Source organism: Rattus norvegicus, chromosome 5, assembly GCF_021556685.1.
Source record: "Rattus norvegicus strain SHRSP/BbbUtx chromosome 5, alternate assembly SHRSP_T2T, whole genome shotgun sequence".
Taxonomy (NCBI): domain Eukaryota; kingdom Metazoa; phylum Chordata; class Mammalia; order Rodentia; family Muridae; genus Rattus; species Rattus norvegicus.
In genome coordinates, this window is record NC_141538.1 from 152,959,015 (window position 1) to 152,973,500 (window position 14,486).

Below are 14,486 nucleotides of genomic sequence, written 5' to 3' on the forward strand. Positions count from 1 at the left end.
GTCCTCTCCCTACATAGCTTGGAATAAGCTCGGGCGGGCGTATTAGTGGATGCTACAAGGCAGGATGGAGACGTGGTGCGGTCCTGGTTTCATGTTAGAATTAGCTTCCTAAAGGGAAACTCGGACCATCAACTGCTTCTGGGCCCCGGAGAGAGGAGCAGGGGAACTCTGCTAACTATGCAATCAGGACTTTCTCTCTAGCTTTGTTGGCCTGGTCCCTGGGATCCACCCTGATGTACACATTTCCCCTGCAAGGCCAAAGGTGCTGAACCACATAAGGAAAGGTGAGCTAGAGGGAACAGGCAGCAGCCATGCTGCCACCCCTGCTCGGGTGGCTTCCACACATCTACAGCTTCTCCTCCTGGCATCTCCGAGCTTCAGATTTCCAGGCTGGTAACTGTGTGCATCAGACTTGTGTAACTGACCACTTAAAGGGACACCTCCACACGAACGTCGGAGCTTACACTCCTGGCCACCACCCAGTTCTAGCCCACGTACTAGGCAGGCATTAGCCCATCTCCTTCTTGCAAGAGCTGTGTGAGGTGAATTCCATTGTTACCTTTACCTACAGATGAGGAAAAAGAGGCTCCAAGGGTGACACAGCTTAAGGTAGCTTAAGGTAACCTGCTCTGGAACCCAAACACAAGCCAGCTGGCTTTGTCCCTCCACTGTGTGTTCTGCTCCCCCCTCCCCCGTTTGAAGTGACACTTCACTTTTCCGTCCCCCTTCCCACCTCCCTGTCTTGTCTACCTACAACTTGGCATTCAGGTCTCTGTGTCATTATCCCTACGTGAACCCCACCCAGGTCAGGTACCTCACTTCTGGGAGGCAATGACTACCTCCCACCCCATCTGTATAAACATCTGACTGCTAGTCTGTGAATTCTGTGTCCCTCGGTGACAGGAAATGGGCCCCATACCACATGCCCACTCTCCTAGCTCAGGGCTTGGCATCTGGTAAAGAAGAGTTGAGGCTCAGTCCAGAGCGCTCCCCCCGCCCCTGCTAGTGTCGGGCTCCTGAGCCGTGGTGACCCCACCTGCTGTAGAAGGTCTGTGCAGTCCCTCCATGCCACACGTCCCCAGCTGCGTCTACTTCACAGGCTCGGCACGGATCTCCTCACCTCCGCTCTCAGACTCCTTCCTGCTTTACTCTTTTATTAAGATTCTAATTAAATAATTCTAATTAAGTGTAATGAGCTGAATCCACAAACTTAGAGCGATAAAGCTGCTCTCAGGACGTGCTCTCACCTGATCTCAGACAATGGCGGTGTAGGGTGAGGGGCCCTGCTGCTGGGGGCTCAGTGGGTGGGTCTGACCACCACCCTCACAAGGACATGGCCAGACACTGTGGCTCAGCTGAGGCCTCCTCTGTCTGGTCCAGTCTCCCTTTTTCTCTTGCTATAGGCAGAAGTCTTCCACCTCCCTGATACCTATGTCTGAGGGTACACCACCTTCTTCCTACCCCACCAGGCATCTCACCAGCCCTGGCACAGAACTGAGTTCTGTTAACCACGAAGGTCTCAGGTTCTTCCCAATCTAAAGTGTTCTCAGTCTTTTTTTTTTTTTTTTTTTTTTCTTTTTTCTTTTTTTCGGAGCTGGGGACCGAACTCAGGGCCTTGCGCTTGCTAGGCAAACGCTCTACCACTGAGCTAAATCCCCAACCCCTGTGTTCTCAGTCTTTTTTTTTTTTTTTTTTTCGGAGCTGGGGACCGAACCCAGGGCTCTACCACTGAGCTAAATCTCCAACCCGTTCTCAATCTTTAATGGCAGGCTGGATGGGAATGAGGAAGACGCCAGGCCACAACCAAGAGATTGGTGTATAGTGACATCTAATCTCCCCTTGGACTTCACCTTTCCTTCTTGGGTGATCCAAGTCACTTCATCTGAGCTCTAATAGCGGCCCTCGATCTAATGCCCCCACTGAGTCAGCATCTCAGGCTGCATGGCCCTCTTCTGCTGAGTGACTTGGGCCAAGTACCTCTACCTCTCTGATCCTATGTGGGACGGAAACAGTTCCACATTAGAGGATGGGCCTGGAGACTGGAGGAGGAGACTTGTGGAGAGCACAGTGCCTGGCACACTCAGACACTCACCTCAATGTCCACACTTAAAGTACGAGGTGGGTTCCCACTCTCCAGGAGAGAACACTGAGCCATTGTTTGACTAAGGTTATTGAACAAGGGACAGGGATAGGACAGGAACCCTTTGGCTTCTAACTGGTTTTGCCTCAGTGCTGAAGTCCTGGCTTTCCGGTGGATTCACTTAGGGTTGGTGGAGCACAAACCTTCGGTCTTCCCAACTAGGAGGGATGACCTACTATGACCTGGGAACGGGGGATATAGGTACAGACTGATGTCTATATGCAGGTGAGGGCAGGCACAAAATAAAGCAAGTCCTGTGGCTCGGCAGTGAAAAAGTAAAGCAGGCACAGGGTTTTGGAGAGGGGAGAGAGGAAAAGGAGTAAAAGCAGGATGGAGGCAGAGAAGGACAACCCAGATCTGTGTGGCCTTCAAGGGCCCACAGGTAGCTATGAATATTTTATAAGGGGTGGATTTTTTAGGACAATCTTTTTTTTTTTTTAAAGATTTATTCATTTATTATATATAAGTACACTGTAGCTGTCTTCAGATACACCAGAAGAGGGCACCGGATCTCTTTACAGATGGTTGTGAGCCACCATGTGGTTGCTGGGAATTGAACTCATGACCTCTGGAAGAGCAGTCGGGTGCTCTTAACCGCTGAGCCATCTCTCCAGCCCAGGACAATCTTATCTAGGTGGGCGGTTTATATCAATATTAATTGGTTCAGGGTTTATTGTGTGGATGTTTTGTGGGGTGAGAATTTACTGATATAAACTGATCGATGAACTATAAGCTTCTAGAGTTTTGATTTTACCGAGATCCTGGGAGTTGTGACGATAACCACGGGGGGTGGGGGGGGTGCTGGGATTATGAACAGAGTTCACAGCAGAGAGTCACACGCGCGAGAGGGCGGCTGTTGCTGGGGCCAGAGAGTAGCTGGTGCCAATGTGGGACTAGCCCTGGTGGCGAGATCGAGATTGCTGCAGGGCCCAGACAGTAGCAGGAGGTTGCGTGGGATGGAAACTCAGTGAGTCGCTGGAGACATTTTGAGAACTCTGGGCCAAAGAGTCTGCAAGAAGGAAACACCCCGCTAGTGCCATGTGGCCCGCCAGTGCCAGGACTATCATGGCATGGTGCCCGGTGTCCCACTGCCTTTATTTATTACTTACCGCTACCTGTAAGGGTTACCAGCCTCTGGTTTTAAGACTTTGAATCTGGGGAGCAGGGTCTGGGTCTTTCTGTTTCAGCTCTCCGACTTCCAAGGTGCTAACCTTCAAGTCCTTCCAAAGTCCTTGCCTGCTAGGGTCCTAGGAGCCCCTACGGCAGCCCAGGGAGGACACGACAGCTGCAGTTGGAAGAGTGGCACACGCACGCCTCTATTAGCAATCAGGAGGTGGAGAGAGGCAGGCAGATCTCTGAGTCCCAGGGCTGCCAAGGCTACACAGTGACACTATCTCCAAAGGCCAAAAGGAAAGAAAGAGAGCACAACTCGGAGGAACGTGCACCCCAGAAAGAGATCCTGGCTCCCCTGGACAAGAGATGCTCACAGACATAAGCATCCATGCCTATCCGTGCCCCAGCTCACGTACACGTGCCCCATTCAGGACCACGTGACTATAACACAGAGAGCCAAGCATTTGAGAGACCTATATCACTGAGGGCCATCGGACCTCCACACCTCAGGACACACCCAGCCACACCCAGACTCACAGGCCGGGAAGCGACACCAAGATAGTCCCGGCACCTTGTTGTGCGCCTGACTTTCTTCTGGACTGAAACGTTGGAAACCAAGAGAAACTGTGACACCTGCTGCCTTGTGTCTGCTCATTTGCAAGCTCAGAGCTCCCTCCTGTTGGGCCCTGGACAGAGCTCCCTGGCTGACCAGAGCTTCTAGACTCATATGCTTGCTAAGCGTTGCAAAGACGGTTTAAAGTGGTCCCTGGCCCCGCCGGTCTGCTTTATCTCCATGTTCAGGGCACCGCCTCTACCTTCCCCATCTCCCACACAACACCTTCACGCATCCTCTTTTCGGTGTCTCCTCCCCTCCCATCTTGTTAGCAGCTCTGCTCTCCCCTGTGGGGTCCTGACCTCCCCAACCTCCCTCCCCCTGCTGCCTTCAGCGAAGACACCACAGTGCCTGTTTGCAAGCAGAGTCTATAACCCCATCCCCTCACAGAATGACAACTCTATGCGTGGGTTGGGGGCTGTTGTCACTCGGTTGGCCACTATGTTCCAAGCACCTGAAAGCATCCAGCACAGGGCAGATGCTCTATCATGGTGTCCTGAGTGAACAGCCCTGACCCCAGTCTGCCTCAGAAACCGCCAGGGACAGGCAGGTTCACCGTAGAGACTTAGGGCTTCTCTGACAATCACGAGGAATGGTACAGAGTGCATGTCAGTAATCAGCATGACCCTGTCACCTGGGTCTTTCTTCCCGCTCCCTGGGAACCCCTCCCCTCCTGCCGTTGCCGTTACCTGTATCTATCTCAAGGGCTGGACACCTGGACACCTCTGCCATCCATCCCTTGTCTGAAGCTTCCATTGGCCACTCCCAACTCTGCAATGTGAAGACCGGAGGGTGGACAGCTGGTTGGCAGCTCTGAATGCTGAGGGGTACACACGGCCCCCTACCCTCCCACAACTCTCTTCTATCTGAAACATCCAGAGAGGACAGAATGTCTTCCAGACAATCAACTCGTTTTCCTTACGAGTACACATTTGGAGAGGGGTGAGCAGCATTTATACTGGGGTAGCATCCTGGTAGACGCTCACAGGACAGACCTCTTCCTCAGTTCTGATATTTTGAGTGGTTCTTTCCCTGGTCTCCCCCACACTGCCCTAAACCATCCTCAAAGCAGCCAACGGTGACAGCCACAGGGGTTCTGGCAGAGCTGAGGCTAACTCTGTGGCCTTTCACACACCAACTGCCAGCACCCTATCCTCCAATTAGACGATTAGACAGGCAGGCTACTTGAGCCACATGTGCTGTGACCTAGTGCCAGATCTGGGGCTCAAAGTGCCCCACTCACCCTGTGTCAAAACAGCTGTTACCCAGGTACCTGGATTGGCAGCTTTGGGCTGCAGACCGTCCTGGGTCCCTGAGAGGCCTACAAGCTGATGCCCCTACACGATGTTGTTTTCCTCAGGGCCTTTCCCCAACCTCCTAGCTTACTCACTTCCTACAGCTCTGGCCCCTCTACTAAGAGCTCAAGGGACGTCAGGATACAAGTTGTATCTTAGCACATCTCTCAACAGCCATAGAAGTCCTATGCCCACCAAGGATCTCATTCCCAACTATAAACAGAAGGCATCTCCTGGCAGTAAGAGTCTAGGGTGCAGTAGAGTCTGCAGAATAGTTTAGCAGATAAACACTGCTTTTCCTTAAGTCCAATGGCATGACTTCAATCCCTCAACCCATGTGAAAGTGGACAGAGAGGACAGACTAGTTGATTCCTCACCCCCACATGTGCACCCTGACATATCTGTCTGCGTACACACACCACACACACACACACACACACAGATTCTAGAACCTTTATTTGGAAACATTTTTGGAAAGCAACACCTTTGGTCAGGATGTAGAGTTAGACGCCACAGTTTTAGCCAGTGAGGGCAGGAGCTGCGGGGCTGCCATTTTTACGCCTGAGTAGATGACCCAGCACACCACTAGTGCCTGCTGGGAAGTGTGGGACCAGGGCCTTGATGATCTGCAAGTTCCAGTGCTGCCTGTGACCTGTCGCTCCTGACCTCCTCAGAGAGCTCTCAGAAACCCTCTACTTCCGCCATGATTCAGTCATAGCCACATGGAGCCAGGTAGTGCCTGGGCACCTGGTCATGGAGTGGCTCAGACAGGGTCCCCAGCAGCAGAGTTACCAATGCATCAAGAGCATCTTCAACCCTTCTGCTCCTTCTCTTGAGGCTCGCCTGGCATCCCGTGCAGCACCCCTCGGCTCTGTTCCCAATATCACACAGGCATAGGCTAGCCTGTACAACCAGTGACTTCTGTGAACCATGTCCCCGCCCCTTGGACTATTAAGGGTCAAGATCAGAGGCCTCTTGCCATCCACAGACAAGGCCAAGCTGGTAATCAGCAGATCGTTGTCCATTGGTGTGGCCTTGTGTCCCAGCCCACTTCTGTCCAGGCTGGAAGCTCCAAGCTGCCCCGGCAGTAGGATGCTGGCATTTGGTTAACGCTGCTATTCTGAGAGGGGCCCAGGAGCTCCCAGTGAGCAAGGCCATATTCTCTGAGTGTTCTTAGTGACCTACAGAAGGACGGCCACCCCAGGACACTGAACACACGGGATCTGAGTTTCAGGCCCATGGTAATCTCTTTGAGGAAAGAGGCAGAGGTTACTTGGCAGCCATTACATCACCTCAAACTAGCTATGTGACACTGCAAAATGTTCCCTTCCTCCCATTCCTCTTGCACTGGCACCCACTGTCCCTCCTCTGATAAGACATCCTCAAGCTGGCACATGGCTCGGCAGGGTCCCATGATGGGCATGTCTGGAGCAGCAGCCCAAGGCGGGCAGCCAGTTGAGTAGACACAGGATGGCTCTGACCAGTGGATCTGTGCAGTGGGCACCTCCCAGCAGCAGCTCCCAGGTACTACTGGTGCTGCTGGTCTGCAGTAGCAGAACTAAGCTTTGGATTCAGATACCCTGGGGCTCAAATCCCAGACTTGCCTCTTCCTGAATGTAAGCCCCAGGTTAGCTTGCTTATCTCCTCTGTCCCTCAGATATCCCATAGAAGATGTGGGACAGCAGAAGATTAGCTCCCTACAACTTACTGGTCAGGGAGGTCTGCAGAAGACACACTCTAGTTGTTAGGACAGACATCCCAACTGAATGACCCAAAAGCTTCCTAAAAGCATTGACTAGCTTTCAGTGCTGTCAGGAGCTGTGCAGGCCAGTGGAGGGAGAAAACACATCAGTCGGCTTAGCCAGCACCCAATCCTCTATGCTACAATACTGACCTACCATGCACAACATGCCCACTCGCGCAGTGATGCCACGAAGGTTATGGAGATAACCAACCTCTTTTGCATTTAAGGAATACTCAAAACTCCATGGTTAGAACAGTCACGGGCCAGTGACATGCTACTGTTGTTTTGCCAGAGGACATGTGCCACATTGCCTTCTGAACACTTATGTCTGTACCCAGAGACCAGTGCTGCTCTTACCCTTGGCCAATATAGTTTGTCTTTGCAGCGGGCAGCCCTTACTGCAGACTCCTAACAGGTTAGTGCTGGGACAAGGGCGTGTGTCCCTGTCAACCTTTCTCATACCCTTCCCCAAGGATCAGGGAACGCTGGGAAGAGGGGGTGCGCTGTCTTTTAGACGGGATATCCACAGCAGTCATGAACTCACTGCAGCCCTGGCTACCTAGGAAAGATCAAGCCGGCAGAATCAGTCAACATCCCAACAGGCGACTAACTGGACTCTGGGTTACAAAACCTGAAAAAAGGTGACAAAGGGAAGGTGTTGGGATTCTCAGGGGGGAGGAGGGTTGAGCTGGGAGTACACGGGATCAAGACATGGTTTACATCTATAAAACTGTCAAAGAATAAATGAAATTTTTTTTATAGTTTTAAGACCACCTACTACTACCCACCTCCTAGTGTGCCACGGCAGACTGATCACGCCAAGGCTGGGCACGAAGGTCCCGACAAGGTTATCCCTTCCTAATAACCAAGCTGGTTGCCTGTTTGGCTGCACCGGGGAAAGGGGACAATGCCCAGGCTCCAGGCTGTGTCCCAGGCACGGAAGCTGGAAAGCCCTACACAAGGTGTAATTGTGACAGCGTCTCCTGGAGAGTCAGCCCGACACCTACCCAGCGAAGCTGGAGGTCACATCAGTCTGAAAGGCAGCTTTTGTTCTTCTACCACACACGTTATGCATGAGAGAGCAGGCGGCCGGGCTTCGGGATTCATAATTTGAGACATCCGGCGGCTAAAGGCGTTGGCCAAATTTAAACCGAAAGATGAGCTTGTTGAATGTCTTTTCAAATTATGGGGGAAGAAAAGGAAGAGTTCTGTAGTCTGCTCTGGTCCATGGAGCCTTGTAGGAAATCTGCTCATCGGCTGCCATCCGGAGGCCCCACCTCTGCACACTTGAAGTAAGCCTATTGAACGGCATGAAGGCATCAATGCCTGAGACCCCCCCACAAGCCACAGGAAGAAGTGGCTGGGGGAGTCCCCAGACAGAAGCCTGTGGAACGTGAGGAATGTGGCCTTGCTCAATGGTCACTGAGAGTCTGGGTAGGACATGAGCGCCTGGATCACGGCCATCTCTTGGGAAATCCCTACATAGCAGGGTGAGGGTTGGAGATCTAAGATGGGGCGGGGGCGGTGGCCTTACCAGGCACTCGGGGGAGGACTGCTCTCCCCATGTGAGCATGATGCCCCAGGCAGTAGGTATCAGATGACATCTGTAAGTCAGCTGGCACACAGAAGTACACTCAGAGTGGCAGGCACTGTCCAGGAGTCCACTAGGACTTTACACATTCGATCTAAATGACCTTTTGGTCTGAGAAAACCTTTGAGCCACTGGATAGGTACTGCCAATCATGTGTTAAAGGGCAATGGTCTCATAAAACCCCAGGAACATAGGCACAGGAGACTGCTGTACCCTGTTTACAGACAGGAAAACTGAGGCTCAAGGAAATAGGTAACTGACCCATAGCAGTAGCTGGACTTTGGATGTCTTAAGTCACAGGACTCCACCCACCCATTCCTTTGCCTCTGTCCCCCTTCAACACAAAGCCACACAACTTGAATTCAAATTCCTAGCACGGAGCCCTGGTCCAAACTTGAGTAGCAGAGTAAACCTAAAAGTCTGAGTCACTGGAGAGGCATGGGGATACCACCAGCCCTGGGAAGGGGTACACATGGGCACACTCACTCTCACACTCGTGTCTCAGGGGTTCAGGCCTGACTAGAACACACAGTTAGAAACAGTGAGCGCTTATGTGCTGGCCCACTGGCGGGGTCTCACATCACCCAACAGCGACCTTGTCACAATGGCAGTCTACAGAGAAAGAAAGGTACCCTGCTGGCCCACCAACTGGGGACCTGCCATCACCCTCCATTCTGGTGCAGCAGCCTACCCCAGTCTCTTGACATAACTGCTGCCCCCATCACGGAGGGCAGAAGCCATGACGACCCTGCCCTTTGTCACCCGCAGCACCCCAGGCGGTGCTCACACTTAGAAAGAGAACATTTATTGTTTCCTACTCAGAAGCCCCAGCCTCACACAGCAGCACCGGCAGCAAGCACAGTAGCCCCCCTTGCGCCCGGACCCCCGCCGCCTGGGCTGGGAGCAGGCCCCGGAGCTGGCCGGAAAGGGAGCTAGCAACCTTTATTCTAGCCGGAATTCTCCAAGTGCCCTCCCCAAGGCACGGGTTTGACTCAGCCACTCAGGAAGAGTGTGTTTTTCCCGGGGATACTGAGACCTGCTTTCACAAGCCCGGCCGGCCACTGGGGGCTCCTTGGAATGGAAAGATGGTTGTGATTTGGCTGTGGTTCAGGATGCCAGAGCCTGCGTAACAGCGAAGGGAGAAAAGAGAGACTAAGGGAAGCTCACCACTGGACCTCCCAACCACCACCAGCTAGGGCTGAGGGACCTCTAAGGCTGCAGGTCAGGAAAGGACAGCGAGGTGTTTCTAGAGCAGGATTCTGTTTCACCCAGGGAATTAACAGACTTCCAAACACATCTGCACAGAAGTCAGCCACGTAGCAGCTAGCAGGGCATGGCGGCCTGCGCCAGCGCTGTGTGGAAAGGCACCAGACGGTTTGTTATGAAACACATTTTGGTCAGAAAATAGCTGGGGCGTTCTGGTTCCTGGGAGGACAACAAAGCCGGAGAGAAAGAGGCGTGGGCTGCAAGGCGGCAGCACAGACGGCAGCTTTGGTATCAGATCTGGGTTCTATTCTCAACTCCACCGCCCCCCACCCCAACGTGTTGCCTCAGTTTCTTTATCTGTAAAATGGATGCAAAATATCCTGCCACAACCTAGTACCAGGCTTCGGTATCGTCCCAGGAGTTATGGGGAGGCAGAAAACGGAGCACGCACAGGGACATACAGACAAGACAGAAGAGCAGGCCCAGCTTTGTCTGTTTTGGGGGCTCCCAGGAGCCACAAAGGAGATCCCTATGGTTGCAGTGACTCTGGAGTCGTAGTCAGCTGGTACACTAGGTCCTAGCACTATGTGGACCATGTCAGGGACTGGGGCCCTCTTGTGGAGGGAGGGCAGGAAGCAAACTCTACTCCTAGAGCACCATCACGGACCTCGAACCACGTCCATTACGTCCATTACGTGAGAGTTAAAGTGCAGATTAAATGTCTTTGGTCAGGGGCTGCCTCTTTGAAAGCCTCAGCTTCTCAGCCCTGAGGAAGCCGAGCTTGAGGACCCCGACTTTCCTGAAAGCCATGTCCCATCCAGCACACAAAGAACGACAGGCTCCTACTGCTTCAGGAGTAAGGATGCCCCAGAGAAGAGGAACAAGCAACACTTTGGTCATTGTCTGGACACCCACAGCGGGGATACTGGCTCCAGGAGAGAGGCCAGGAGGCCAGCCCTGCCCTGCACACACCATGAGCACCTGAATTGAACCTGGTTTCCGAGCATAAACCAGGAGTCATCAACCAGATACCCCAGGCATCTTTCTAACCCCTCTCCCTGCGTGACTGTGCAACTCAAATCTGCAGGCTCTGACGCCACTGGCCAAAGGCAGCTGATGGCTCCTGGGGCTGGTTGTCCTGCTGCAGGTGGCTGGTGGTCCACCACATGGCTAGGCCAGCCGTGTACTGCCAGCCTCAGGCCCTCAGAAGCTGAAGACGTCGTCTTGATCAAAGCCACTGCTGTCAGGCTTGTCCCAGTCAGTGGGCGATAAGCACTGTGCGTAATGGATATCCTGTGCTGTCAGTCCAGTGTCCAGGACTTGAGGGTTTGTCCGTGACTGCGCCAGCCTGGAAGGCAAAGCTGCGTAAGCCAAGCATCAGGTGAGGGGCTAGCAGGGGCTAAGGACAGGGGTAGCCTGGACAGCACTGGGCCCGAAGGGAGGCCATGAGTCGGGAAATGGCTGGACTCAAAGATTAGCCAAGGAGGTAAAGCCCCTGACAACAGGATGCGCAAGAGAGTCAGAGCACTGGGGCAGGCCACAGAACCCTGCTCTAACAGAGCCCAGGTATCTACCAAGCAGTTGTAGGCAGAGAATGTTCAGCCATGAGAAGACTTGGCGAGAACACAAGGAGACATTACTGATTTGTTTGTTCCATCTGCCTTACTGTCCAGTGGAACCTGGAGAGGTCAGTGGTGAGGTAGCTCTGTCCTCAGGAGGGGATCCTGGGGTATATACACATCTGGATGGAGGCCTCTGATAGCCCTGAGCAAACGCACAGTCCCCAGCACCAAGGCTGTGAGCTGACAGACACCAGGGTCAACAGACATGAGGCCAGTCTGGGCCAAGGGATCAGAATACACAGTGATTTGACTTTTGAAATTGATAATAAGGGGTTGGGGATTTAGCTCAGTGGTAGAGCGCTTGCCTAGCAAGCGCAAGGCCCTGGGTTCAGTCCCCAGCTCTGGAAAAAAAAAAAAACAGAAAAAAAAAAGAAATTGATAATAAGGACCTGTGACAATTAAACACTTAAGAAAATCAGATGAAGCTGTTTTGTCAAATGGGGTTAGAATCAGCCAGTGAATCGGTGAAGGTGGGAGAAAGCTCTGAGTCCTTGGCCAGAGCCTCTCCTGCTGGTTGGCCCCTGGCTGCAGCAAGAGGTGGCTGGGAGGACTAAGGCTGGAGAGCAAAGGTACCAACCCTAAGCAAAGCCCTGAGACAGGAGGCCTATGAAGGTCCTACGAGGCCTGGGGACCCAGGACTCAGTACTAGGAACCAGGGCAATGGGAGCAAGTCAGTCGTCACCTGCAGCCTTCTCAAGCTGCGCCTGCATTTTGAGTGATCTACAAAAGCATTTTCACACATCAGACACCCTGCAAGGTTTTCATGCCTAGGTAGTAAGCTCCCTGTCCCCGGAGGAACCCAAGAACTGCTGTGCAGAAGGCTAAAGTCCAAGAGTGAAGGATAGCCAGGTCCTGCCTGGGGCCCACATACCCAGCACAAAAGCCCTCAGAGTGTTACCTTGAAAACGCTTCATCCAGACCGTCATCCAGCTCCTTGGAAACAAAGCAAGAAGTAAGAACTCTAGGTGGGGTCACGTTCCCCAAGGGAGCTACAGGGACCCAGGAGCTGTGTGTGCCTTGGGAGGAGAGGCCTATAAAAATCAGCATAGGCAGGCTTCACGCCCAATCCATGGACTCAAAACTGGGGCCCGTGGCTTACACATTTAATCCCAGTACTTGGGAGGCGGGGGCAGGCAGATTTCTGAGTTTGAGGCCAGGGTTCAGAACAACCAGGGCTATGTAGAGAGATCCTATCTCAAACAAAACAAAGCAAGTCAGGCAGAAAGAAAGGAAGGAAAAGAAAGGCCAGGCAGGCACCATGACAATCATAGGGTGTCATTCCAGTGACTCTTGGCCCAGAAGGCTATTGAGGACCAAATGGATTAAGGAATCTGCAGATGCTGGAGCAGGGTCCAAGTGGTCAGTCACATGTGCCACTGAGGATGCGAACTAACGTTTGCAGTGTCCACTGGAATAGTACAGTCTGAAACTGACCGCCAAATGAAAACTGAAATTAAAAGTCACTCAGGTTCCTCTGGGAGGTGCTGTGGGAGGCCGGTGCCCTCACTGAGGGAATGAAAAAGCTGACAGAGGTCAGGCACTGGCCTTGCGTCCTGAGAGCCAGCGGCAGGGCTATGCGCTCAGACAGCTGAGAAGGGAGGGGTGCCAGGCACAAACCTGCCGTGCCTGGAACAAGGGAGCCTTTGCGGCTCAGAGTGGGAAGAGACGCAGACACTCGGACTGGGAGTATTGTGAGGAGACAGCCGTGCTGGGAACCAGGCCTGCTGATGACCCAACCTTGGCTTTAGAGGGGTCATTGTTCAGCCGCTCCCCCCAGAGCCTGGGTGCTGTTTGTTGGGCTGGGTCTGGTCCTCCCAGAGGCCTGCAAGTCATGGTCTCAGGGCCTGGACCCGGGAACCACTCCAGGCTGTTCAGAGACCAGGCTAAAGCTCACCGGATCCCAAAACCACACCAGGGCCACAGAGCTACTCACCCAGACGACGCTGTTGTTGCCCAAGACTTGAGGCCGCAGTGCGTCGTCCATGTTCTTAGTATTAGCGCTGACTGTGGACAACGGGGCCTTAGCCAGCTCTTCCAGATCCAGCAGGTTCCCAGTAGCGACCGCTATGAGGAGTCAGTTGAGGACATCAGGAGGGAAGGAGGTACCTCCCCTCTAACCTCTTCTGTACACATTCTGGTACCCCTGCACTGTACTGGTCCTGACTTGTTCTTGGACTCTGGCCTTGTCCGGATGTAGGACCCTAATCGCCTGGAGTCCCAGTCCGACCCTCTTTCCCCTGGAGTGCAGTTGGAACCTGCCCTCAGTTGCCTACCAGAGAGAACCCGTGGCCCTGGAGGGCACCTGGAACCTGCAAACTCCTAACAGAAGTTGAATGTGTAAAAGCACACCAAGTAGGCTGGGGTGCCTACCAGGCTCTGGGGCCGACAGGAGCGCACACACAATTATGCAGATACAGACGGGTGCACCTGGGTAGGTGCAGGAGCAACCACGGCAACCTGCTTAGCTGCCAACGAGGCACATGTGTTGCTGACTTAACAGAACAGGAAACAGTAAGAGGCCAGGAGGGAAGGCCTGGGTAGAGGGCATGCTCAGTGCCCACGACTCACAGGTTTTCAACGAGGGGGTGCTGTCACGTCGGGTCCCTGGGACGTCTCCTCCCTCCTGGTTGGCTTTCTCTCTCTTCTCTTTCTCTGTGGGATCAAGGCACGAGCTGCTGAGGCCTCATAGCCAGACAAGGTCTCCATTAACCACTGGGGCGGAGGCAGGCCGAGCATGCTCAGAGACAATAGGAGGCCTCCATCAAAGAGGAGCAACACTTTCCAGAGTTCACTTAAACTCAAAGACTCTAAAGAAGGGGGAAGGTGGTCTTTGTCCAGATGGGGAAACTGAGGCTTAGAGAAGAAACAGGACCCGTCCAAAACCACAAACCCAGCAGGTTTGAGCGTGGGGTCAGCCCAGGTCTGACTCCTGGGTGGTACCTGCCTCTGCTAATGTCACTCCCAGGGCCCAGGAGGAAGACTCACCTTCCTTGGACACCTGCCAAAACTCAAAGGCAACTTTGAAGGCTTGGGCTACAGTGAGGGTGACAGCTTGTGCCTGAAAAACAGGAAATGGGGTTGGGGGTAGGTGCAGTATCAGCCAGCAATAGCAAGTACAAACTGGAGGGCTGGGGGGTTCCCACCCCATGCCCGGCTCTGGAA

At 53.4% G+C, this 14,486-nt stretch overlaps 1 protein-coding gene across 9 annotated transcripts in view; it reads right to left on the bottom strand.

Moving 5' to 3' along the window:
- Window positions 1-1,589: 1,589 nt before the first annotated feature.
- Ldlrap1 (low density lipoprotein receptor adaptor protein 1) overlaps window positions 1,590-14,486 on the bottom strand; it is a 30,016-nt gene continuing 17,119 nt past the window's right edge. For 2 of the 9 annotated variants that reach the window (XR_015620013.1, XM_087550675.1), the window contains 5 exons: window positions 14,310-14,382; window positions 13,893-13,976; window positions 13,258-13,388; window positions 12,223-12,254; window positions 5,601-11,050 (listed from right to left, as the gene is read on the bottom strand). Coding sequence is in view for 4 of the 9 variants with exons in the window: in XM_087550675.1 (XP_087406801.1) it covers window positions 10,906-11,050; window positions 12,223-12,254; window positions 13,258-13,388; window positions 13,893-13,976; window positions 14,310-14,382 (465 nt within the window). In the remaining 5 variants the exon portion in view is untranslated. 9 annotated transcript variants of the gene reach the window in all.